This window comes from Folsomia candida, unplaced genomic scaffold (genome assembly GCF_002217175.1).
Source record: "Folsomia candida strain VU population unplaced genomic scaffold, ASM221717v1 Fcan01_Sc006, whole genome shotgun sequence".
NCBI classification, from domain to species: Eukaryota; Metazoa; Arthropoda; class Collembola; order Entomobryomorpha; family Isotomidae; genus Folsomia; species Folsomia candida.
In genome coordinates, this window is record NW_019091198.1 from 7,366,528 (window position 1) to 7,394,491 (window position 27,964).

The 27,964-nt window shown below is 38.3% G+C and overlaps 1 protein-coding gene across 1 annotated transcript; it reads right to left on the reverse strand.

Annotated features, from left to right (window-relative positions):
* Nucleotides 1-16: 16 nt before the first annotated feature.
* LOC110850640 (serine/threonine-protein kinase NLK2-like) lies at nucleotides 17-27,943 on the reverse strand. Its single transcript, XM_035852697.1, is given in 12 exon segments — nucleotides 17-3,650; nucleotides 3,653-3,681; nucleotides 3,806-4,101; nucleotides 4,186-4,374; nucleotides 4,466-4,486; nucleotides 4,582-4,685; nucleotides 4,821-4,954; nucleotides 5,031-5,067; nucleotides 5,141-5,247; nucleotides 5,339-5,524; nucleotides 20,937-21,304; nucleotides 27,400-27,943. Coding segments are annotated over 11 exon segments (1,488 nt in total). The 5' UTR covers nucleotides 21,173-21,304; nucleotides 27,400-27,943; the 3' UTR covers nucleotides 17-3,501.
* Between the last annotated feature and the right edge of the window lie 21 nt (nucleotides 27,944-27,964).

Genomic DNA, 27,964 nt, shown 5'->3' on the forward strand with positions numbered 1-27,964 from the left:
ACAGCACGTAAGGAGGTTTCGTACTTTGCAACAATTTATTAATTCATGGTACATCGTTTATCTCCACGTGATATCTCTAACTGTAAACTACATTAGGTAAAAAAGGCCGTTTCTATTCTACAAACTATCTTAATATTAAGTAATAATACATCATGATGATAGCTGACGGGGAGGAGACGACATGGAAGGAGAAGAAGTACAATTACAATTTACATGTATAGTTTAGCGTAATGTTGAAGCCACTTATCTTAAGGTTTACCAAAAATGCATCAAGTTCTGGTTTGCAAACAAAAAAATCCATGTTAAATCACTGTACGTGATCAGATTTGGTAAATTTCCACAATAAAATGAGATTTTCTAGTGTGCTCAGTGTGTGGAGAAAGGAGAGACTGTAGAAAACTAATTAATATCACTAGACGTGTAGACCCCAGCATTGCACTATTAAATGGACAACATGTAGCTGCACATGTACAAATAACCAAATATTTCCACTACTCCTCTCTCAACACACAACATTGCATTTTAAGCTAGTATGGGTTTGATGGTAATATTTTGTATGAAAAAATAGATTCACATGATGATGATGAAAAGCTAATAATTCATCCAAAATTCCAAACAACTCTATGAAACAAGTTGAACGATGCAAGGCAACAATTGCAAGAAAAAATAATTGTGATGATTTCTACTTCTACATACATATTTTAGCACGGACAGCAGCAGGGGTTATTCATTCAGTGATGTTTAATAGAAATGTAAACAGTTTAATAAGGGTCAAAATATTCATTCTTGATTCTCTAGCGTGATGATAATGTAATGATTATGGTGTATGGTCAGCGAAGTTACATCAAGTATTAACTAAAATCTATTGGTTTGGTAATCTAACTAAAGCAAATTCATAACTAATTTCTATTGGGTATTGACCGTCAACAAGAAAGTCATAGTTTTCATACATAATTTTAACAGTATATAATATGTAATATAAACAATATAATTCAGTTTAGGGGGAAAAAGTCAGTGATGATTAATTATTAGTATTGGTTGGTAGGTGTTGAAGACTGAGATCTGTTAACATACTATTAATAATCATGTTGTAATTTTATGAATGACAGGTAATACAATATAACTACTCCTACTAATAGCTCCTCTTTCTCTCTCTCTAAAGCCGTCGTCAATACAAAAAGTCAACAACAAGTAATCAAGAAACGTGTACAATTTCATAATATTAGTCACGACAACAACTAATCACTGTACCGATAATTCCAAGGAAGGCAAGTCTAATTCACCAACCACCCATATCTATCTAATAATAAGATAATTATCATCACCATCATTATTTAGTTAGTTAGTATAGGCGCGTACAATTGACTTCTTATCTACTGAGTAATTTTGTCTCTAATTACTTGCATCAATATCACTTTTAAAACTTGCTCTCATCATACCTACCAAATCTCAAATGACACAAATATGTGTGTACGAGGTCAATATTCTTGGCTGGACAGTTGACTCGTCGCAAAAAAAGACAAAAAATTACAAATTATATGACGAGATTCTGGCAGCATATTATACAAATCTAACTCGATTGGGCTTTCTCTTCTTATCCACTCGCTCAGAATAACACTTTCACCAAGTGCTTTCCTCCTCATTCATTATACATCTATTACAACAGCCAAGGCAAATTCTTATTGAATGACGACGACTAATATCCTTCCCATAAACTCGAGTCTTTTTACAACACACATAACGCTGTGTTATCCAACCAACAAAATTTTTACTCTTATGCGTATGTATATAGTATCACTTTAATATACTATAGTCACTAAACAAGGAACAAGTACGTGGAGAACTGGACCAATAGAGTGTAATTAAACTGTATATTTTACCCGATAAGAACCTCATCCGCACAGAACCAGTCATTAGAGAAGAAGGAGTACACTGTATACAACAGTGTAAAGTCAAGACTAAAAATAAAAAAATATGAGATAGAATATAGCTTGCCCCCTAATTACCTAGCACAAATATCCCCCTGTTGCGAGTTATACAATGTAGAGAATAGTGGACGAGCGAGATAATTTACTGCAGCAACACAAATATTGATGCCTCATTTACAAAGATACTATTATTTGTAGCTGCTTCTAGCAAGTAATTCATTTCATGACGCTGTGCATAGATAAAGCAGTAATTTTGTTATAACGTAATACAAAGAGAATACGTTGGTTTTCAACATGATCATCAATATATATATTAACAGCGTAAAACTACAAAAACGTTAAATGTTGGACACAGTTTCCTCAACAAGAAGAGGTGGGGACGATGGAAGGGTTGTTTTTTGGGGGTCGTGGGTGTGGTGGTGGTTACACAAAGTTGTGTCTCTGACTGATTGTAACTCAACCCTGTGACTACTACTGCACCACACGCCACGCCACGCCAACCCATTCACAACTCCACGGCGATGAGATAATGTCTGATAATTTGTCTAATTACACACGAGTACAAGTAGTTCAAGAGTGGCTATCATAGGTACTGGTATATAGTAGAAACGTTAGTAATCATCAATTGAGATATATACACACAACTTTCTCTCCTTTCTCCCAGTAATACTTGTAAATCTAAAAAAATATTACGACTACTACGGTACAAAAATGTCTAAATCTAATATCGACAAAATTCCTTTCGCATATATGGTTGTGCAAGTCGTTCTACTCTTTACTCTTGTTTGTTGATCAAAAATTACCAACTCAACAATAACCGATCGACCACACATCTCATACCACAAAACTTATCCATAGAGAAAGAGTAAGAATTTAATATAAAAAATTAAGGAACTACCTCGAACTCTCGTCTGTTTCTCTTAGTTGTCTATTGAACAAAAAAATCGAGTCATTACTTCTTAGTATTATGTAGTAAGTAACCTAAACATATTGTAAATTTTCTTTTCTCTGATTAAGTGCAGTGAAAGCGAGACAGTAACAATGCGATATTTGAAGAAAGATTTTACGGACGTAGTGAGTTGTTGTAATAATAAATCTAGGTATCGTAAAAACTAATCAGCCTAGTTGTTGGTTATTTTAGCTGCGATTCGGAGTTCGGTGGATCATTGTTGACATTGATGTAGGCATTACTTATTTGCGTACATTCCTACTTTAAGATTGTAGATATTTACAGTCTATCTATTGAATAGTTTGGCGAATCCAATCCATCACTTCTTCGTCTCTCTCTTCCTGCCTCTGAGGTTTGACTTCACATCAATTTCAGTAATGTCAGTATTAATACATATCCATTAGTTCAGTAGTAGTTGAGGTTGTTGTAGTTGTTACTGTTATTAGTGTTGTTGATTTGAATGAAAAATACAAATATTCTACTGGATCCCCTGATTTTGAAATACACAACGTTCGCCATCCTGAGTTTGTTGTCTGTTCCTTTTTCTAGTTGTGAGTGAGTCATCTTTTTCTTCGTCTTCTTTGTGCACATTTAATAGTGCACCTCATATATTTTTGTTAGTGATTAGGTAAAAATTGATTTACACACGAATGTGTATGGGTAAGTCTCAAATTTAGAAGACGATATCCAACACACCAACATGTGAGTTATGGTTGTTGCAGCTTGGATTTCGACTTCATGAGTAGATGTCACTCCCATTGGTGGGGCGAAGGTGGCAACTCGGAGGGGTGGGCAACCGTTGAGCTACAAAGCAATTAATCAATTTTAAAATATGGATACTTAACTGCCTCATGCTTGGTATATATAGTCAAATATACATGACTACATAGAGCATTTATGCACTTCAGAACTGTCCAGACTAAATTACCTGGTAAAACTCTTGAATGCTGCAGAGTGAGGATTAATGCACAAAGGAGTTCGGTTGTTTTGCGCATGGTCCGACACCAATCGGTACAATTCATCTTTAATTTGATGCATTGATACAATTTTCTTCTCCCATCTGTCATCAAAAGGGTGGTCAGCCGAGGGTTCGAGGTCAGGTGCGTAAATTCTCAGTCCAGTTGATGAAGTTCGGCAACATCGGCACATACAAGAGTGGAATCTTAATCGTCCCTCGTCAATGTACGGGTGGTTCATAGCTTCATCCACCGTTACTCGTTTAGCCTGATGATAATAATTATTAATTGTTATCCATATTCTCAAGTCTGTAAAAGCAAGTGTGCTTTTTCAGCTGTATTTTACACTTACGGGATCAAATACGAGCATTTGACACAAAAGATGAACGGCTTCTGGAGTTGCCTGTGGGGACAGAGTGTACAGGGCAGGAAGAGCAGGTTGTTTGTGGGGCTTTTTCAGCATATGAGATTTCGCTCCAGAACAGGCTGATCGAATATCTTCAGGTTTAGGAGTTCCCAATAGGTCGGATATCAGGTCCAACTAAAACATGATAACATTTTACGTGAATTTATTGTACAATAATGTTCCACATAGTTATAAACACGAGATCGGGTTGGCCTCCTCAAAATACCTGTTGTATGGGAGTCTGAGCCTGAGAAACAGAAAAAGAAAATAGGTAAGTTTCATTTTGAAAAGTTTGATAGTGCAACTTTTCATGACCATAGTACTTGTGACATTAATTCTTACTTGAAACAGAATTCGTCGTCCCAAAAGTTCAGCAAAAATGCAGCCCACGCTCCAAATGTCCACCCCATTTGTGTAATGTTTAGCACCCATGAGAATCTCCGGGGCTGTAAAAAAAATATGATATTAGTAGTCATTGGTCAGTCTTTGACTGTTTCTGTCATAATTATTTGCGCTGATAAGTTTTCACATCAGCTTGATTGAAATTTTAAATTTTTATAACGAGATCCAAAATGTCGTACCTCGATAGTACTGAGTTACCACTTCTTGTGTCATTGCTTTCGAGGGATTTGGTTCTTCAACTCGTGCTAGGCCAAAGTCACAAATTTTTAGCACACAATTACTATTCACCAACAAATTCCCAGGTTTTATATCTCTGTAAAATAAGTAAAAAAATAGTTGAAATGACTGGATGTGATTTATTTTGTACTTATCAAGATCAATTGTCAAACCTGTGGATAATTCTCGCAGAATGTAGGTATTTGAGACCTATTACAAAATTAAGGGCAAGTTAGCTTTGTGAAGTCTGGTAATTATAACTAGTCAACTTTTTAAGACCCACCTCGAAGAATCTGGTAAAGAAAGACTTTAATGTGATCGGTAGACAAGTGTTGAGGAGAGACAATGATCTTATGCAAATCGCTCTGCATCAGCTCGGTTATCACATAACTGCAAGAACACAAAAACAACATCATTATTAGTTTCTGTTTTCACGGGTTCATGTTTCCAATAATGACACAAAATAATGATGCTCGCTCACATTTCATGAAAAAAGTCAATGTGAGGCGGTTGTAAAATGTCAAGGGCTGAAAGGACGTTGTCATGTTTGAAGAAGCACAACATTCGCAATTCGCGACAAACTCTCCTTGCAGACACCAACGATTGGAACACATTCGGAAGTTTCTTGAGTGCTACACGTTTCCCGTCGCGGGGGTCCGTGACAGCCCTGGAATTAAGAAAAAAATCACATCATAAGTAAAATGACACAAATGGGTACTTCACATCTTAATCCATTCTTCTCTCTCTTTCTCACAAACGAATAGCAGAATTCATTACGTAGTTAAATGTGACACTGATGATAACGCCGGTAAAGTATATGACGTAAATAAATTTTGATGCAAAAGTTGTGAAATTCATTATTACTTGAGCCAGTCTGTAAATCATTGCTAGCATAATACATGCATATTGCGCCCACCATGCCTTTACTTTGGTGTCTCTGTATGTGTACGTATTAGGGTAATAAATTCGTTTTTCGTACATTCCTTGTACTAATAAGCACTTATTTGCACCCAAAGACTTTAGGAAGCAAGTAAGTAGTGCATATGAGAGGACATGACAGCAGGTAGTCGTCGGGCTACGTTCTTGGTGGTCAAGCGAGTTTTGAAATTCTTTTATTCTGACAAACGTGATACGAGCAAGTACAAAGCCACCAGTGCCAAGTAGCATCATAAATAAATAGCAATAAATTTGCCTGTGCAATGCTTCCGCTCTTATTTTCAACGGAAGGAACATCGTCAGTTTATCTTTGCAGAATTTCTCATCATTATTATCCGCACATGCACATGTTATTCCAATTATGAGAAAATAGCAATTCAATAACACTGCGTGCATCAAGTTGTTTTGGGTGTCCGATTGTAACAGTTAAATAAATAATAAATAAATACGAGCAGTCGTTACTTATTAGCAGCTAGCTGTGGACACATGTATGCATATGTACGTACGATATGTACATTCGTCTCACACGCCAGACCCTCATCTATATATAACCAACCAACTAATTCCTGATCCAAAACTTGATTATGCGTCTCATTTTGCACAAGTTGCAATCAATTAACAAAACAGTAGTATTACGCACTCTTTTCCTAATAATAATAAAGGAAACGCAACAACACAACTCGCTCAGAGATAGATCGACGCTCTTCATTTATCATTGGGCCAAAGAGTGGGATATATATTTTGTGTGGTGTGGAAGACAATGCAAAGCATGCAATAGAGAGGAAAGTATGTCAAGTCAATGGGTTGGCCTATTTACTCAACATCAACGCGAACCAACATCACATCACAACCACCACGCTGACAACTGAACAGTTGGCTTCCCTTTGTGCAATTTTAGCCTCCTTATTACCAAGCAAGCAATACACACAGCCTTGCGTTGCAACAAGCAAGAACGTTTCATGTTGCGAATTTCGACATCCCGTTGCCAATTTGGTGCAACGCATGCAATGATGATATCAACAACGACACAGGAGAGTAGAGTGCTCAGCTTATCCCACTTGCGAATTATCTCCTGTAGAAGAGTCTGTTTTAGTGATGAACCACCTCCTACGCCAAATCATTGTGGAGAGGAGTCGACGAGGTTTTTCTTAGAAATTCCTCCACAAATTAATCCAATGAATTGGATATAATAAAATGAAATAACAATTCTAGTCGCCCAATAATCAATAATACACAGACATGCAAGGATACATACGTACATTCATCAATTCTCCAGTCCGCCAGTTCCATGTAGGTACATACGTCACGTAGGTTTGGTTTGGTCTTGGAAATGATGACGGGTTTCTTTTTCTTCAAATATTTCATATATGCGACCATTTCTTTAGTAATTGCTACAAAAGCTAAATTGACAGCATTGTCCCACTTTGAAGGCAAATATTGATCGGCAATCGCTGAACATATATCGTCATCGTACAACAAGGTCACCATTTCCCTTTGGATGTAGTTTAAATGTCGAAAGTATCATATTTACATGACTTTTCGCACTTATTTGCAACTTTTCGCCCCCACGCCTCATATGCCGATCACACACACCTAATATAGATACCGACACAGCTCTGTCCTCCTCCTGCCGAAAAACATTCCTTCTTCGAAGAGTGTGCATGCATGGTATAGAATTCCCAAAGATTGGCATTGTTTATTCATCGTCAAACACAATAAACCATTAATCACTCTCGTATTTGATGTAATAGTCGCATCATATGCTAATTACGGGGTTATCTTACATGTCGAAAAATAATACTCCACAATGACATCATCAATTTTATCTACACATCTAACCACCACAAATCTTTAGCTCCTCGATGAATTGAAAGTTGAACAAGAAATAGTGTAGCCGTGTGGCGTGCTTGATGTTACAGTAACTGTTACTGTTGCAATAACTCACCCGAAAATATGTAATATGTAATAGGCAGATGGGAACAGGCTCATTCAGTGGTAAAAGTGGTTTTGTTTGGTGTGGATACATGAAATGACCCAATTGGCAGAGGAATCTAAGTCATCGCTTCTCTAAATCTCGAAAATCTCGATATCACCGCATTACAGAGGATAACTTGAGCCACATCTACATAACCTTTGGCCACCCTCGTTGTATACATACTCCCTTCTTCGAGCTCATGTATTTACTTGGGTATGCAGCACATTAAAACCCACCCGTGCAATGCATGCCCCATTGTTTGGTTGGAGACGGCGACAAACTATTTTTGGGGTGTTAATTAACCAACCCGATAAAATTCAAGTTCATGAGTTAAATTGCCTGAAAGATGAAGGCCTTTTAAATAAACAAGAAATGTTTTGTCATCCTGATAGGAATATGTGGTTTTCCTACAATATACATACACTTGTCCTACTGCAAGAGAGACAAAATTATAATAATAATTCCAAACAGGGTGAGACCCCACAAAGAGAACCAATAAAAGTTATTTCGCTTCGCTACACAATTAAAAAAACCACACAGCATTTACGTTGTCTAAGGTTAGGCTGTCACATTAAAAGGGTATTACTTATCGTCCATGGTACTTTTGTTGTTTGCAGTATGAGCCAGCAAAAGTGCAAAAGTGTGCTGGTTTATGCATACCAATTCAAACAATTTATACGCTAGAATAACTGCATTAAAAACCAGGGAGGAATTAAAAAAACGTTCTTTTAACTATTTCTCCGTTGCTCTGGTTGGCTTCGTGTATCTACCACACCAAACGCACCACTACTGAATCGTATGCCCCATTAATTCCTAGCAGTAAATCCTCTCTTTAATTTGCTCAAAAACGGGGCTCAATTAAAAGCAAGTAACCGACCCAGCTTATTCATGTTCTGGTCAGCCATTCAGCTTTCTATCATGTATGTATGTACATATTTATTTGCTGCACGAAAAAAAATCAACTTGTGCTTCATTTGAACATTATATTATTTCCATCTCAGAATATACATACGCGTTCCTTATTGAATGATGACAGCAAAGTTCGTTCAAGTTGGCCTAGGTTACGGAAAGAAAGCTGCCAACAACGGGGTCATGCATGTTACCCGAGCACCGGATTGACCCAATTTTTCCTCATGAATTATTAGTGTGATCGACATTTGTCGCTGAGTTAGAGCTTGGTCTGGTCCCGGATTTTCTTGCCGCCTGTCCTCCTAGTGCTAGTAAGTACTTAGTAATAAATACTTGGTACTAGTTATCGCTCCACTTTCAGAGTTCCAATTCGCAATAGACTCCAAATTCCATTACTCTCCCACTCAATGGCAGTATAATTGACCTGGCTGGGTGCTACAACTATTTGTCACGAAGCAATTAATCCCCCAATCACTACACATACTTGGTCGTACAAAGAACCAGGAAAAAACAGAACGTTTGCAGTTTCATCACAAAATACGCCGAGCACGACGACACGGAAACCTGCTTCCTATACAGTTCTTCTATATCATCATCCACCACTTCATCATGTATCGACTCTAACCATTAGCATAATTTTTATAAAATCCTGTCTGCCTGTCTGTCACTGCAAAAATTATTTTATGTATGCATTTTAATACATACATACTTGCTACATGTACGTACACTACTTGCAGCATATGTCTCTTGGGTGGGACTATCAGTGCCAACAAGCTTTCACCTATTGTCATATGGACGGACGAATAAAAAGATAATGCTAATTAATTGAGAATGCTGTTGTCGAGTCTCAGTGATGCGTTATTCCTGCTATCGAGATGGGCTTGCTCACTGTTGACAACAAGGCTGGCTGGTGATAATTGAAAGCAAATGAAGTCCACACAAACCAATCCAATGGAAATATTAAGATGCATGCATCCCATCAGGATGTACTTGACCAATTTTATTTGCCCATGCAACAAATCCATAGTGCATGCATTCTAATGAAAAAGGTTTAAATTAAATTTGCTGCTGCTGAGATTAAATATTCAAACATGAAATGGGGTTTAAAATTTAATCAGCGTATCATATTTGAAATTCAGATCCGAAGTAAATATAATCTCGAATCTCAATCTCGTTAAACAAACGAAATGCTCATCTCATCAAGAAAGAGTTTGTTCGTCCGTGTTGAAAATGCACTGTTGAGTACACAAAGTATTTACTGTATAGTGAGTCGATAATGGGTAGTGAGTTTCTAATAAAGAAAGTCTTCTCTTAGATATCGGTGCCATACCATAAATGAAATAATTTCGTGATTGCATGAACCAATTATCTGGGTGGAGGAAGAAAAAAAGAATAATGTGATTATTTGCTAGTGCCGGAATCACCAAAGTCTTTTTTTATTTGACCAATGAGCCATCAAAATCATCCTACCACGTTATGAGAAAAGGATAAGAAACGTTCGGCTCACAAAGCACACAAGACGTTTAAGAGAATCAAGAAACGACCAGTCAACCAAAGAGTAAAACTTACTTATACACAACCAAGTCTTAGAGGCATTCATTCATGATGTAGTTTCAACTTGGCCAGTTGTCAACTAACTAAGTGACCTAATTTGTCACATATATTTTGAAATCGAATCGTAGACTATTGTAATTCGAACGACAGCAATCGAGGGCTAACAAATTTCACTAATCCATTATTCATTCGTCACTCACTGACTGAGAGTGAACCAAAAGCAGGCCTAAACTTAAACTATGTGCATTTATTGTTGTCGATAAACGTAATACTCCCAACAAACGCATGAAAGTAATAATGCTTCTAATATTGAACTCTCGAGAAATAATCGACTAACCAAAATTCCATAAACTACCAATAAATGTATAGTCGTTTAGTTTAGTTTAGTTAGTAATACGTCAACATTTACTTGATGGACCTACATAAAAGGTTTTTTTCTCGATTTATTCATCATTTTGCAATACGTTTTACACTTAAATAAGTGTAATTTTACTAGAATAATGTACTGCTTGCTGTGGTGACATCAATACCAATTACTGTGTCCAATCAATATCAACTTGAAAAATCAAATCGAGACTCACATTGACAAGAAAATCGTGTTCACTCAGTTCAATTCCGTTTTCTTGCCAGACAGGGAATTTCTTGATGTCGAGTGCGATATGGCAATAAACTCTGCATCATCACATCAGCAGAACCAGATTTCACTTTCAACCAAAGAATGTAAAATGCTTAGAAAAACAAAATGAAAAAAAAATCTTTCGCAATGAAACAAACCAGGAGCTATATGACTGTTGAATTCAATGCCTAAAAAAACACCACTTAATGCGAATGTGCTGTTTTTTGCTTATTCTTTTGCTCCGTTACAGCCACAAACAAAATCTCTCTCTTAATTTTTCCTTCACAGAAGAGCGTCTCAGCCACAGAACACAATGTTCATTTTCTACCAACGTTGTTTGTGTAAATTCTGAAATATGCACAGTAGTAGGTGAACCTGAATCTCATTTTTTGGGTCCCCATTATCATAGCATATTGTCGTCCTAACTAAGGTAACAAGACCGAATGGTGGGCAACGACGAGGAAATTTTGCAGTAATGAAAATACTTGAACACGTAATCCAGGAGTAGGTGGAGGAGGAGGAGGACAGTGCAAAACTTGTTCTTCTTATGGTTGAGATGAGGAGGATTGTGTAAGTTGGGAGTTGGAGGTGTGAGATTTTCTCACAAGTAATCAACGTAAAATAAGAAACTGCTCCTCATTCCCTCGTAATGGGGCCCGGAAGGAAGTTGGGAAGGATGCAAGTGTTATTTGTTCGTAGGGGAAGTGGCGCATTGAACTTTCCAATTTCTAATCACAGTCAAACCACACCAACATCATCACCAGAGATCCATCACCTCACCTACACCTAGCTCCTAGCAGTCAGGCAGTATCAAACAATACTGGCTACACACGGACTGCTTTTGCAGTGATGCTCCTCACGATAATAGCGCATACATTTACTTTGCTACTTTTCCATCATCATCCTCCTTCCCTCTTGCACGCATCCTCTAAATACTCGTCCATCTAATAAGCCTGCTGAGTAAGTACTAAGGACTTACCTAAGTGACAGGAACTCAGAAAAAAGTAGCCGCCAAATCCAATATGAAACCTTCCAGTATTACTTGTTTTCTGACAACGGCCGGAAGGATGGGTTGCAATTTTGACTACGTGTACCTACATCTGCCATAGTCGTTCGCTGCTGCCCAGCTTTCCGTGAAGCACGAAATACTGATTGCTACCCTCAATCAAAGACATTATTGTTGCAGAATATTGGCCTTAAATGTAGAAAAAAGAGTGCGAAAACATGACCCCCACGAAAACATGACCCCCGCCCGTTGTTCTCACTTTGTCTCCTCTGAAGAGTGGATTCGTAAATGGGTATCACTCATCGCATGGCTTCTCATGTCCTTATCCTCTATGTTTCCTCGAGGAGGAAGGGATGAGCAGTGTTTACAGTCGACAGATCTTAAATCCGCTCTTCTTCTTCTTCTCCTCTTGCCCGCTACTGAATGAGATGAGGATCAGTCGAAGGATGCATTGCATGGGTTTTGTGTAATGGTTATTTTTAACCGAGATTTATACTGATTAGTTCGCACACAAGGCGAACAAATGCTCGGGAAAAGAAAGTAAGTACGCAATGGATGGATCTATACGGATGAGGACGATGAGTTCACTCGAGTTGGAGTAGTCGAATCCGAATGGAATGTGCTTTTTACCTTAAAAGGTCTCTTGAACTGAGAGGTTCAACTAAACTTAACTTGGCTCCGCTTTGTAGAAATTGGCCTATTTCGTTTTTTATTCATGTCAACAAAAATATCTCGCAAATACAAACCCTTCTCCTGCCCGTCATTTCCGCCTTGCTTTCCTCAATTCATATTCATTAAGATAAGTATTTACTCTGAGCAAATTGGCCAGTAAAAAATGCAATGCGTATTTTTTCACCATGTGCAAACTGTCAAAAACGTGTGACTCAATGAACCCTTGATCATTTAACTGTCAAAATCTGCGTGGGGGACACGGCGACTTGGTTGTTCCGCTGGAAAAAATAATAATAATTTGCGAGCTTGCCATTATAGCACCCAATTGCGATGGTGCGATGGCGAGGTAGACGGCTTTTTTGGGACGGATGACTGAAATATACATAAGTGCGACGGATTGAGTGGCATTTGCGGATGTGGGAAAGCAACTGCGTGCGTCGCTTGACAAACAACGAATTTCGCGATTGAGTTCTACTCATTAGTTGGTCCTTGTAGTTAGTCAAATGCGTTACCTACCTATGCAGAAACTTAAATAAATGAATGGAAATGTATGTATGGATATACGTATAAATTAATAAATGTTGGCTCTCTCCGTCTCGCTGTTGGATTTTCGCGTCAAGTCAATATCCGATCCGACTAGTGCGACAGGACCAAATAAATACCACGCAAACAAAGTATATGTGTGAAATCGGTTTTGTTGCGTTTGACCGTCTGGGAGTATTAATACGACAATCGTGTAGAAGTGTATTTACACGCTAAAGAACTTAACGCGGTGAGACAGACTACCAAGAAATAAAACCCTCACACGAGGAGAAACAGGGCATCGTAGTAGAAACGAGGTAATTAAAATAATCCGGGTTACACGCCCTTTAAAGACTTAGCACTTGTTCAGCGTGCATACAGATCACACAACTTGATCACAGATCGCACAAAAAGAGTACACTAAACACACAATGAATGAATCGTGTCGGGTTTTTTAAGAGATAAATAGCACAATAGACAGTTTTGTTTGTTTGTATACACTACATTTGCGAAATAAAGGAAAAGGTGGCGCTTTTCATGATAGTAACGTATCACATTTTAGGTCCTGATTGAGGTCAAGATTCAAACAGGACCAGCCATCCGGAAAGTGATGCTCTCCTTCCTTAACTGCAACAAGTCAAATATTATATGTATATATGCGCTTTGGTGCATTCGGGTTAAGTGCATCTATCTCTTTAACAAAAAGACCTTGTTTAAGTTAAACTGTAAAATTTTAAATGCAAGTATGACACTCAACTACTTATCCAACCAGCTACTACGCGGACTATTAATTTAAACACGAATCAATCCTTGCCGTTCATTCAATTACGTATTTAGGAACCAAGTTGAAGGTTGTACGGATTTAAATACTTTATAAAAATTGAGGAGTATTGGCAGCAGAAGAAGATAAGATTTCTATTTTATTCTAACGAGTGCAAGATTTTGATATTACGTAGCATGAACTAACCTATCTTTACACAAGTATGTAACACCTCCGTACATAGCACTTCCCAGAAATAGACTCCTTGTCTTCCATAAATAGTTAAACGGAATTGCGGAAAATGAACCTTCATCGGCAAGTCAGTCGTTTTAATTAGGAGCCATCGAACAGGAGCAGAGTTGTTTTGGTAGTAGATAGTTTACATGCGTGCTCGGATTCATGGTTGAACTTTGAGTCTTTGCAGATTTAGCTGCAATTGCCTGGCAGTAAGAGAGAACTTAATGTGATATGTATGTAATATGCACCAGCAAAAGACATGCTGACAAATGCCAAGTATTTTGGTACAAGTTCAACGACAACAAATCACGGGTTAAGTTGATCCACAGTGTAGCACTTGCCTCGTTATTTGAGTCACATTATTATTATTAATGCAGATCAAACGAGATTACATATAATCACAAACACCGCAATACCAACACAACTTTCGACAACGGTAAACCCCAATCATTCAGATCCCACATTGTGTCATTATTTATACCGTGACGCAAAAATATATGTATAAACGTCTCTCTGCGTAGTATTCCGCAGGTCTAAATTGATTTATTGATTGAGCAGAAAATGTTTCGACATCATACTTCAAATTATTGAAACCAAAGGCATCATCATATGTAGAACTCCACCCCCACCTTCGACTAAAAATACTAAAAATGCAATTCCTCCTCCTCGCTCGTTTGGTACAAGCAATGCACGTAATTAGATTGGTGGATTGCATTGTATCATTGTTATAAAACACCATCATCATCATCATCTTTCCTCAAATAGCGCCTCAGGATTGTTGTCGTTTTTGCAGTGAAGGTAACAGCAAATTAAATTTATATAGTTATGGGAGGTGTGGTGTTATTAATGCATATTGCATTGAGGACGGCGCCAAATACCCAAGGTGTACAAAATGTATTTATAATGATTAAAGAACTTTCAATGACTTTCACACCACCAAAAATCTATGAATTTTAGCGTTCTCATTTACCAGCCGAGTACGTGGTACGTACATGCATGCATTCATCCTCGCATACGTAATATTAGGCAGATTCATTTCTGTGAGACTCATCCTTTATCAGTTTTCAATGATGACGACGAGATGAAGGCAGATGCAGTTTTTGGAGTTGGAGAGAAGAGAGGAGTCGTATCTGGGAGTAAATAGGCATTATCATCGCCAGAGTGCAATAACTTTCCATTTCGAATCTAGAGGAGATGTAAGTGGAGTGCATATGTTACACAGCCAGTCATGTGGGACACATGCTAATTATGAGGATGGCATAATAAATATGCCATAACGAATAGCGTGGTGGTGGTGGTGGCACAAATAATCATTTCTTTCTCAAAGAATCGTATGTACCCTCTGGTGTTCGTCTCAAAACTTCTTTTGCTTCCTCTATGCAAATTATTTAGATCGTTATCCTGTTATCCAAGCAGATTTCAAAGAAAAGAAGAATGGCTGGTCTGCTCCTCTTCTGGCTCAAATAAGAATCTTGCAGAAATATAAAGTGCAAAATGGGAACAAGTGATAATAATAATAATGTGATCATGTAAGGAAAGGATCTCAGTTTATTGCCAACATTTCGCTCGGCATAACAATGATCTGTTCCTCTGGAATGTCTTTTTCTCCTGGTTATTACATATGTGTGCTAACTGTTGTAGGAGCACGTATGCATATACCCGTATATTTGCATATGTGTGCTTTAACAAGCTCGTGAATATGCACACACAAATGTCATATTTCATACTTTATAATCCCAACAGACTCCGTATAGACTTTCTCTGGCTTCTCATCGATGTCCCAGGTACTCATTCGCATCCCACAATTAAACTAGGGCAAACAGATTTGAAATTCAAGAAAATATGTAGAGTAAGTCTAAATGCAAATTTTAACAGTAAAACTTTTTCCCCAAACTAAAACCTAACGTTGTGAGGAAGCTGTTCCAATCCAATAATATCACAAGCTATGAGTATTTGGTGGATTCTAGGTAATTCCTTTTCATTTCGTGCAATAATAATAATTTGCTGTCGTCTACATTGCATTCTGCACAGTTCTTTTTTTTACTAGTCCACCACCTAACTCAAGGCAGCAGAACTGTGAATAACGTCATCCTCACAGACAAGTACGTAACAGTTGATCAAATCAAGCTCCTGCTACTGCTGCTGCACAATCAATCAATAAATACGTAACAATGGAGTGACCTTTAACAATTTTTTCTTATATGCAACGTTCCTGCAGTCAGTCACATAAGCCAGCCATGTGAAAATAGCATTCACCATTATGCTCTGAATTTTTAAGGGACTTTTGTCTGCACGTTTTTTATTCGCAGAATTATGTCTCACACAAGAGATTAGATGGTGTACGTGGATCCTCAGTCAGGATCCTCTCTGACTGAACAGGACATCCAATCCAATCCAATTGCCACCTTCATAAATAAGTAACTCAAGTGTGGAGGTTCTCGAGTCGACAAAGGGAGAGAAAAGTAAAATAGGCAGAAGTAAAGCAGTGCAGCAGTACTCACTCAGCGACGTATTTGGTATATTTGGAAAGGTCAACAACGACGACTTGCTCTTGCTTGCTCAATAACTTAGCACGAGGTCAGTCACAATTCACAAGTGCATATTAGTCACACACACATAAACTCCACACCTTGCTTGCCCATGGTTCGCCTTGGTAATCCTGTCACGGTTAGGCCATCGCAGTCATTCAACAAATTTCTGCATGCGATGATATGCTTCTCAAAATTCAGAAGAATAATTCGTCACCAGTTCACCAGTTTAGTGGTGAGTAGTCCGAAAATTATGGCATTACTCGCTCTTCTACTACCAGTTTATGAGCATGCATGTAACAGCGTTGAGAAATCATCGGGAGTAAATAGGTTCCCACGCTGCGACAATTCTCAAACTCTTCTTGACACACACGAAACGTATACTTATACCAACTTCCCTTTCATGTCAGGGCATTCGCTAGAATTCTGCATGTTCAAAAACTTGCCAGACATTTTTAAATTGAGAGATTTACTCCTTGCAATACTTACTTTTGTTTGGGAACGAGATGGCAATTCAAATAAGAAAAAAGACAGAATGAGTAAAACAGTGAAGGTTTGACAGCTAAGGCTTCATGCAAGGAGGAGATGTAACCTTAAGCCAAGTCTCATCGCTCATTTCCACTCTCTCTCTCTGCAGATCTGTGTTTGGATGAAATTCATTGTCGAATAAGTACAAAAGTTCCAAGTTGCATTGCATTGATTAATAATAATAACAGGTCCCAAGCAGCCAGCACAAAGCCACAACTTTTATGCTTTCCTTGATTTCGTTAGGTATTATCTGGTGCATTCATGCAATTACATAGTTGGTGCATGCAAATATAATATATTTAATATTTGAGTTTGCTCAGTAAACATATTTATAAATTTATTAAGCTAGGAAAATTTGGAAATAAAGTATTGTCAACAGAACCTTAATCCCTGTAAAGCTTTGTTCTTATTGAGCAATCTGCATAAGCACTAAATAAACTGAAACCACGTGAAACGAGCTATTTTAATTCTTCCTCAAACCAAACTAGTTTTGTTGTCTGACTAATCGTAAAAGCAGACGTAGTGACAAAGTGCATGCATACATAAATGTGAATAAATGACATTATGCATATAAAAACATTGCACCAATCGGCGAGAGAAGTGGACCCATAAAACGCGTTAACTTTAACTTTAAAAGTATTAATTAGCCGCAGTAACATGACTGACAATCCTGAAATTTATTTATGAGATCACTGTAACGTACAACTCATTAGCTAAAAAAATGAGGAATGAACATCATAGTTATTGCCATGTACATGAATGAACATACAAATGCGAGCAAGTATGTATATTGCTCTAAGAAAACTATGTAAATCTTCTAGAGAAACGTCAAACCAAATAGTAGTAGCTACACGTGTTCATGAAAATTAAAATTGAAATTTTTGCCCCTGACATGCTTACTAATTGGCAGAAATGTTGTTTCCTGACTTAATTCAGGAACATTTGATGAGCACATTGAGGAAACAGTACACGCATATCGAAATTTGATGATCTCTCGTTTCATGCATTATTGGAATTTATTATCTCCGGTTTACTTAATTATACTGTGCATGCGAAGCAACACCACCGCAAACAGTTGAAATTAGAGTGAATTGTCAATGTGGAACTTTTGAAATTTTGAACTTCAGCCAGACACTCATTATTATGAAAAGTAGGTGGATGGATGGGAGCCGTAATTCTTATTCAGATCGCATTAAATAAAAAAAGCTACCGTATTTGATTTAGGTGTAAATGGAACAACTGGGCTAGGCTAAACCTAATCCACCACCACCATCAGGCAGTAGTGTGCACTAGGAGCAGTGTAGGGTTAAAGATATATATTTATAACTGCGATTATTTCGCTATTAAAAAAGAGACCTCATCATGAATCTGATAGAATGAGATTAATCTTGGGTTGAGGTAAACTTTGAGTTGGTCTGTTGTTGGTGAGTGAGAGTGGTTTGTATTGTACACGGTCAAACTGTTAAGTTTAGCCTTGGCCCCTTCTCTCTCCCTGCGTTTTACTTCGTCACATTATTATATTCCCAATGTACTTGGGCCACTTACTACTCACTACTCGCCACTCACCATTTCAAGCCTTTGTGGCAATCACGTCGTGCATATTGCAAAATCTCGTCTCGATTTAGAGTTTGTCTGTCGTGTGCAAATTCTACGCGTAGGACAGCTCCATACAATATTTTTGTGGTTGCGAGTAGAGCTCACTCACTCACACACTGTACAATTTTGTGCATCAACTTGAGCTAGCTGCATAATGCGTGACAGATGCGAACGGTGGTGCGAAACAGTGTGTTTTCTTGTACTTATCGCACAAACCAGTGACTGAGACTTTTCGTAAAGATTAATTATGCATATCCTCACAGTGAGAAATTGGAATACATGGATAGACCAGGAAATCATGAGAAATATCAATACCTACGTCAAGCTGACGAATAGAATAATGCGTTTAATCACAAAAAACCAACAACAATTTTGTCAAACAGCCTTCTCGATCACCGCCGCTTTTGTTGTAACTTTTTTTTCTCGCAGTATTGTTTCCTCATCGAGTCCAATTTTGTATAATGTGAAAGGATGTAGCAATTAAGTTTTAAGTCGTGGCCTCCTCAACAAACTCATAGGTTCTCGTGGCATCTTTTTTCTTCGTCCCGAAGAGAACTAACAACTATGCAGAGCTTAGCTGGGTAGGCAAAGACAACAAAGGAGCAACTTTCCTGAAATGGGTAGAAGATAAAAGAGCAAACTGGTAGAACAACCCCAAATTGTTGGCTGGTTGAACTGGACTAGAGTTAATATATAATCATCATAAATGAACAACAACTGATCGACCAATGCCAGTCAAAATCCAGATGCTCTACCAGCATTCAAGTTTGAAAAAGTTTCATCTGCTCGGCGTCTGGTCTGAATTCATCCTCCTCCTCCTGGACAGGTGTTATCCTCATAAGTCCACATCCACGTTCTCCCTGTCCGCCGCAAGCACAGGCAAACTAATTGGAAAAACTCTAAAGTCTAACCAGTGGCTGCTGCTGCTGTTGTGTGATGCCACAAAACCAAATGACCTTTCTACTACCAACCGGGGAAAAACGCCAGCCAGAGACGACGCCGAATGACCACCTCATCATCAGCTACCGAGCAAAAATTACCCTGCAAACACGCAAGTCTAGCGAGATATGTGCTACATTTATTTCTTTCTCCGACTTGAAAGTCATCACCATTTCACTGCTAATTTGTGGAAAGTTGCATTATAAAGATAAGTAATGACACGAGACAGCCACACGTCTCAACATACCACGACTACCAAGGCATCTCCCAACTGGCTCGTAGACCACCTGCTTTACCTTCTTAAAAGGAGACAAGAATTAGACGTAGCAAACCCTTTAAGGAGGTGATTAAGTAACACGAAGGAAGGAATGAAGGAGGAAATAAAGCCAAAGTGGACACGGGTCGAAAAGGACGCTCGGTCGGTTCAACATCTGCTTCTGCATCTTGCTTTCATAAAACATAAAATGAATCATCTTACACTCCTCCAGAAGAAGTAGAAGGAGAACAAGATGCAACAGCAGCTGATCTTAAAAGATCTGGCCAAGAAGGCACAGGCCGCATCTTATATTAAGATGAAAAGATGAGAAGATTCTAAAATTTTAAATTTCTCTCTTTACCATGAGCTTAAGGAGCACCGACCGAAACAACCTTGGACTCCCGAGCGAGATGAATACGGAGGATTAAGTAAATGTTTTGTCGAACGAATGCACACTGGATCATTTTCAACAAACTACCTGACCCTTGAAGAAACGAGCTGTTGCGCATCTGCCTCCTGCACCAGCCACATCCCTTCGAAATCAGAACGAGAAAAATCTGTGGATGGAGAAACCCATGTATGTGGCTCACATCTGTCCCTTTTTTTCTGAAGAAGGGATGGAATGGAGGAGTCCTTTTGTTGGAGGACTCAACTGCTCAAATGCTCACCAAATCGCCACTACTGCATTCTCCTTGTTTCTTTATCAAATCAAATGTTTAACAATTATAAGGAATTTCCTCCTCGTCTTCTTCTTCTTCTTTGAGAAAGGCATACAATAAAATGTGCGGAGGAGAATGTTTTGTAAGAGCAGGCAGAAGAAGGGCTGGTGGGTGCGTGGGTTTCATGTTGAGGATATTTCACTTATTCCTCATTTGAGAACTTCAAAATCCTCTCGGATGAAAAGCAATAAAAAAGAGAGCTCCTCAATTCGAGGGTTCGCTCAACATGCATCCGCTTAAGTGTGGGTATGGATGGATAACAACAAACAGGAAACGGTGTTTGGATTTACTTCTAGGGGGAAGATCGTTTCACAAAATTTGCTTACCAAACGACTCCAAAGGCTCCGTATCCGATAGGTCGGTCTGGCTGGACGTCGACGGGGGGCGAGTTACGTTCAGGTGGGGAGTAGGAGGAAGATCCGTTAGAGGAAATGGAGCCGGATTTCGAGGGGACTCCTTGCGAGTTGTTGGGGGCGTGGTGAAAGTAAGCTGCGGCCAGGACGGCCTGATGGTGGTGCGACACACCCATGATGGGCGCCGCTGTGGGGCCTGCCAACGACATCTTCCCACAACCACTACTGCTCGTCTTCTTCCGACGGGAAGCAATTTTGAGAACTGCCACAAAACCACTCCTCACCACTAGAACCACCACAAAATTCCCTCACGGCCACTCCTGCTGACTCGGTTGTAGGCTCTGCAAGTAAGGAGAAAGAAATAGGTTCGGTTAAAAATAAGTTACTGCATGAATGGTGACGAAGACAAGATAAGACAAGTGCAAAAAAGACAATGATGCATTGATCAGTGTCAAAATATCGCTCGACTTATTTCCCACTCACTAATTACAAGGTACATCTAGTCACAATGAGCAACCGCATTCCTTGAAATTTAACCCGGTGTGGTGCTTATGTGTGAATAGGTTAGTTCAGCCTTCGTACAACTTACATTACATATTATGTAAATTAGATTTAGGTATGTTTGTGTGTGTGTGTCTGCATACAATATTTCTAGCCTTGGTCCAATGTCAATTTTCAACATTGTCATTGCCATTCAGCTGTATGCCAATAAATGCAATACCAACGTCGGCAAAGACAAACTTGCCATTTACTTACGCAAGCAAAAACAGAATGGATTGCAGCTCCAGTCAGTCAGTCATATTTAAGTGTTACTCCTCTATTGGGACTTGTATACATGCCTCATGTTAGCAATCGAGAAGTTATTAAGAAGAATGCAGGTTTGTCTGCTTTGACATAATTTAAAGTATATCCCCATCATGTCAGTTGGTGGTAATAAGTTGTAATAAATAACTGGTTGGGTGAGAGCCACCAGGTTTACTCCAATAAAATAAGAAGTCGAGTAAGTCGAAAACTCACAACATACTTTTAATCACAAAACAAGAAATCCTTAGAAATTGAGCATGTCTTTAAAACATGGTGCTCCATTCACTCACTCCCATGCACTCCACGTCTTTCCTCAATTTCATTTCCTAAATAATTTTTATAAGGTACAAAGTTTGCAAATTTTGAACAAGTGTTTAAAACGCCGTCATATTGACTATACAGTTTCTACATTCAAACATAGTTAGACGAGTAATGTATCTGTAAAACGACTGGCTGGAAAATCTAGACTGAAAACTATGCTGTTCTTTCAATGCAATTGCAATTCAGCTCTGACTTATTAATAACACTGGGATCCCGTTCCTGGAAAGTATTAAACTAATGGTTGGTTGGTGGGTACAAATTAAATCTGGCAATGAATAGCTCTCTTCTGTGGTAGCTAGTTGTGCGATATATAAATACACAGTCCATGGTAATTACCTGGCTATTTATGCCAACACACATTCCTCGTCATCTCAACCAAGTTAATAAACGACGTCACTCTCCCAGTCTGGAAAATCTGCTTAGTTAGTTGCACAAGTTTCAAATGCGAAGTAAGCCAATGCTATCCATCATCGACTGTGTCATCTCATGATCCATCCACCCTTTACTTTAAAAGATGTGCACATTTCCTACGAGCAGTGGAGGGGTATATCTACGTATGACTCGAGTGCAAGAAAATTACGAGTAGGAAATAATGAGTGACGGAAGTACGGGAAGTGACTAATTGATGCAAAAAGTAATCATGGACAGATCAACTCACAGGTTGCACAGTTGAAAGGTCATATTCGCCAAAAATAGACTGACTGATGATGGAAATCTTTCGACAATTAATAAAATGGCTGCATGCATGCTTTAGGACGGCAACCTTAAACTTGGCCCCAGACCGAATTATTAATAATTAATTAACAAACCACAGACACCAAGTATTAAATGCAGACTCAGATTTACAAGTTTGACCTTTGAACTCAATTTCATTTTTGTTACTAGAATGAGACCAAGAAGAGAAGTAAGGCAAGCGAGGTGCCACACACATCTGCTGTCGGGTGGTTGCAATGCATGGTGGGTCGACATACATGACGGCGATGTATGATGCATTACGCGATATGTCTGACGAATCTCATTAATGACTTATCATCAATTCAATCCAAAACTGATGTCTGCTGGATCTAACTTTGCCCAAAAGTCGTAGTCCTGGAGTTAATGAGAAAATTTTAATGCATGGCTTTGCCAACTAACGTCACAGTAAGTAATAAATATTTAAAAATCAATCTCAAATTTCAACCAAGTACATGCATGAGTTACCCATATGCTAATTTATATGTAATACTGTGAGTATCGGTCTGACCTGTCTTATGTCCACCGTCTCAACTCCTAATTTAATATCAACCAATAATGATAATATTAATTTCTTTATTTAACTAACATCAAGGAGTTTGTAACTGTGGAGGCTTTTAGAGACTTTTTTCTAAGAACAACAAAATCTAATTTAGTTTACTTTATTGAAACATGCATATTTTTTGAATTTGCATGCGATTGTAACACAAATTTACACACATAATGCGAACAAACATGTACAACTATCCGTCCGTCCTAATTTGTCGTTCCCAACAATTATCTACTCGAATTTGAATTATTTTGTCTACGTACGTACAAACATCAACACAATATTTTGAAAGAATGCTCCTAAAATGATGCAAATCGCACCAGCCATCCTGTCTTTGTTGTGGTGTTGCACTTTGCATTGGGGCAACAATGGTTTGGACATTTTCTTTTCAAGTTGCATTCGATTCAGCTGACCTCAATTAATCATCAACATTGAATTGGAGTTTGAAACGTTCTTTCAAGTAAACATTTACTTCCGCGCCCTCAGCAGCAGAAGCACAGACAGACAGATTAGGAAACGGACTTTTGCATAAGTGGGTCATCATTCATACATGTTCTTATTCTCATTATGCATTCCTCTGTTTCCGGTCTAGCACCCATTCATGCACAAGAAATTCACATTATGCACGGCACCATACACTTCTACCTCGACAACCTCCCTGACTCTGCTGGGTGGTGTATGTGGATGTGTAGGACGTTGGAATTAATGATGGAATGTATATTACAGACGAGAGAATATAATAGGAAGTTGGCCCAACCGGTCTACATACTTCTTTGATTTACCAATATATCGCAAGCAAACTAGTCGAGGGACACACAATTGTGTAATATTTTATGAGAAATTCACCAAATTTATTGTGTGAACGTGCGCCACTTTATGTGCATTGCGTCTCTCTCTTTGTTGAGCCGACGACGATTTCCTTCACTCTTTTGAAAACAATGCATTTCGGGCACGGCTTAATAATAATTTAATTTAGAATCTTATCAGTATATTTCATGTAATGAATCGGCTCCTGACGGAAAATTTATCGAGAGGAACCCACGACGATGAAGATTAAAACACGATACTCTAGAGACAAGACTTGAAGCAAGATTTTTTAGTAGTAGTAAATAATTTTAAGAAAAGAGGTTGTCGTGCAACAACAAAGTTTTGAAATACGTATGTAAGACCAGTTTAAGGCGTATTTCGGGCTAATATAATTCAGTGGACAATAAATCTTGTAGAGTAAAATGTGGATTTTTTTTCGTAAAATGATGAAATTATATAGATCGTCGTCGACCTTCCTGCAAGGCATGTACACAGAAGAACTCATGACGAACATGTAAACTAACATGAAAAGCTCACTGAGAAGGTCTTTCTCTCTTGTCACCATCTGTCTATCCATCGTTCTCTATTCATTTCTGGGTACAATAATTGACCAAACTTGGTACTTTACCTTAAAATGCTATTACTACCTGCATTACATTTCCACCCTATATTCTCCTACAAATAATGCTGAGAAAAGGTTAACTAACACCAACAAACAGAACTAAGATGCAGGTTGAAAACGGACCCTTAAATTCCTAAATTGAACTGATTTAAAGTATATTTCTCTCAACGTTTACCTTCTCGTTCGTCTAATTTTTGTAACATATTCAACTTCTTGCTTCCTGTCAACCTTGTCAGGGACAGATGGACAAACTCCCCCGATGGTAATTGCCTGTTTACACCAGCCCTTGTGAGCAGTAAGTAATAATAGAAATTCCAAATTCCAGAAGCCCCACTCAAACTAACAATTCACCCTCAACCCCCTCCCTCATATGTCATTAGGCATTATGCATGTCTTTTTATAGGGCCAAACTAATCAATGACGTACTGCTGAAAGGCTGAAATCATGGATATGTACATAGTTCTATGTACGACAAGCAATTTCCAGAGATTAAATAACTCTGCATCAAATAATGTCTAGTGAAAGGAAATCTCTCTCCACGTGCTCAAACTAATCACTGGAGAATATAATGTCTTCTTGACAAATGCGCAGTGAGCTGGATTCGTGATAAAACTGCAAAGTGACCCTAATGAATCCGCATTGGAACAATTATGCACATGAATGGCGGCTGAACTCGTATACTTATACTTGCTCTCTAGCCCATCATACATACCGCTATGTATCTACATACATATGTATGTACAACAATTCCAAGCTTTCGCATTTATAAACCAGACTCTCTCAAAGCAGTAATTTTACCATCCAAATTTTCAATCGTCGCTGGAGTTACTTATAATAATAAGCTGCAAATTCTCGAGTATATATAACCACCACCACCACCACCAACTACCTTATCATTAACCCCACCAATATACGCATCTCTCTCACTTATCAGACAGACTGGAGGAGGAGGATGAATGAGTGCAAACAAATTGCAATCCATTCAACCTTTGCTGGCTCGGCCAGTGTCATTGATTTCTGCCAAAACTCAACAACGTCATACAACCCAAAAAAGATAACAATATATTTACAATCCTTCGTCCAATTTCCTTGTTAAAACATAATTTTTGACGCTTCAGCTTAGAGGATGAGCAGCTCAGCTCAGCTTGCGTCTTACATGCTGCATAATATATTTAGAGAGAAGAACATCATCATCCCGTTCGTATTTCATGGGTTAAAAGTCTTTGGAAATTACAACTTGTTAGGAAGACGACGACGACGACTAAGAATTGAAGCAAGGCGAGCTGCTTCTCTCGGTTGGGTGGCAAAAAATGTGAAGACGAAGAAGAAACCCTTACACACATTCTGGCCAGCAGGGAAACACCACCAAACGAACGCAAGGCTGGCTGTTCAACTCTCTCTCTCCACGCAAGGATGGAAAAAATATCCAAATCTAAAACTTACAACTAGTAACTTGGGTCTCTTCTGAAATGCTATTCAACTACGAAGAAGAAGAAGAGAGTTTAGAGCTTGAACTTATTTTCCACACCAACCAAGTCAAACAAAAAGTGAAGAATGGAATTCGCCTTTGGTTGGATACAGTCTTCTTCTTCTTCCCATGACTCTTCTTCTCCTCTCCTAAAATACTATCCTCCAGGCTTCAAAACCACCCACAGCAGCAGCAGCCAAAAACACGATGTGCTGTATTGGAAGAAGAATTTTTGGTAGAAATTATTGTAAAATTTAAAGGGATTCATGGCCTAATCCCTTATCTGGGCTGAAACTAATAAGCTGTCTGGAGGAACGGTGTACAAGGTAAAATAATCCGACCCTGTCTGCCTACATTTATCTCGAATTGTTCAGCAAACGTCTGTTGCAGATGATTGCAGATATTAAACAGCAACACACCGCAGGAGAGGAATTTCAGAATGCAGTACATTGTGAATGGAAAGTGGGATAGAGATTTGATGAGGAATATTATTATTTTCCTTGTCTGTCTACCAAGGAATTCCCCAGAGAGAAGAGTTGGTTGAACAACGTACATGCACGAACCAAGTGTCACATTTACATCCAAACAGGGAGCATATTATTATTATTATTATTATTATTAGTTGGTGTAGTAAATACGACCGTACACGAGCTATTATCAAGAATGTTGCAAATACGTACGTATTGCAGCCGCCGAGTGCATAAGTGCATGTAAATGTAAATGCACAAGTAGTAGTGAATATATTGCAATTCAAGTAATTGAAATCTGGCTTCACTCATCAACCACCGACCGTCCAAGTTTCACAACTTTCTACTTTTTTCACAACCAAGAACCAACCAACTCTTAACTCTCCATCATCATATCACTAAACTCAACTAATAATAACACACACGAAGGAACGTCTCAATCTCTTTACCTTTTCTCACCAAATGTACTCACATTATTGCAAATAGGAAGAAAGAATGCCAATTCAACAATCACGCTTGTTTGTTGCTGCTGCTGCTTCTATTATTATTCTCCTACCATTTTTCACATAAATGCAATTTCTTGCTGTCACATATTCTTACCAAATTAGTAGCAACTTTATTATTGTGAAATATATAGAGTAATAAATAAACTGTGTTGTGCATACCTCGAGAATAACTCGCAAATCGTAATGTCATCCAAATTCTGAGCAGAATATTTGTTTCCTATTTTCTCCAACTAATTAATTATTAGTATTGCTCGGTTATTTATTGCTTTTTTATATTCTCGGATTTTATTTAAGGCCAACTAGATTGTGTTATTTCTCTTAACGAAAAAAAAACTCAAAAACTTTTTTCACTACCACACTACTCAACATATATAATAATACATTACACGGTACTTATTTTAATAATATCGTTATCTTCGTAAATGCATTTTATCTTAGCTCGAGAAAATTGAAAATGTCAAACTACTCACACTCGCACAAACACTGGTTCGACAATTTTATAAAGATTATTATTAGTAGCAAGAGAGAGTAAATGCATTGCACTTTAACTCAAATTCCTCTTCCTCCTCCTCCTTGGTTTTCAGAAATGTTGCAAAGATTCCCGAGTGAATATTTCCAATATTTTCCAGTGGAACAAAGCGATGGGATCAGTGAGGCGCATGAAAACGAGAGGGAGACGAGGACGCACAGAAGATGTGGGGCCGAGAACCAGCGTTGAACTGAC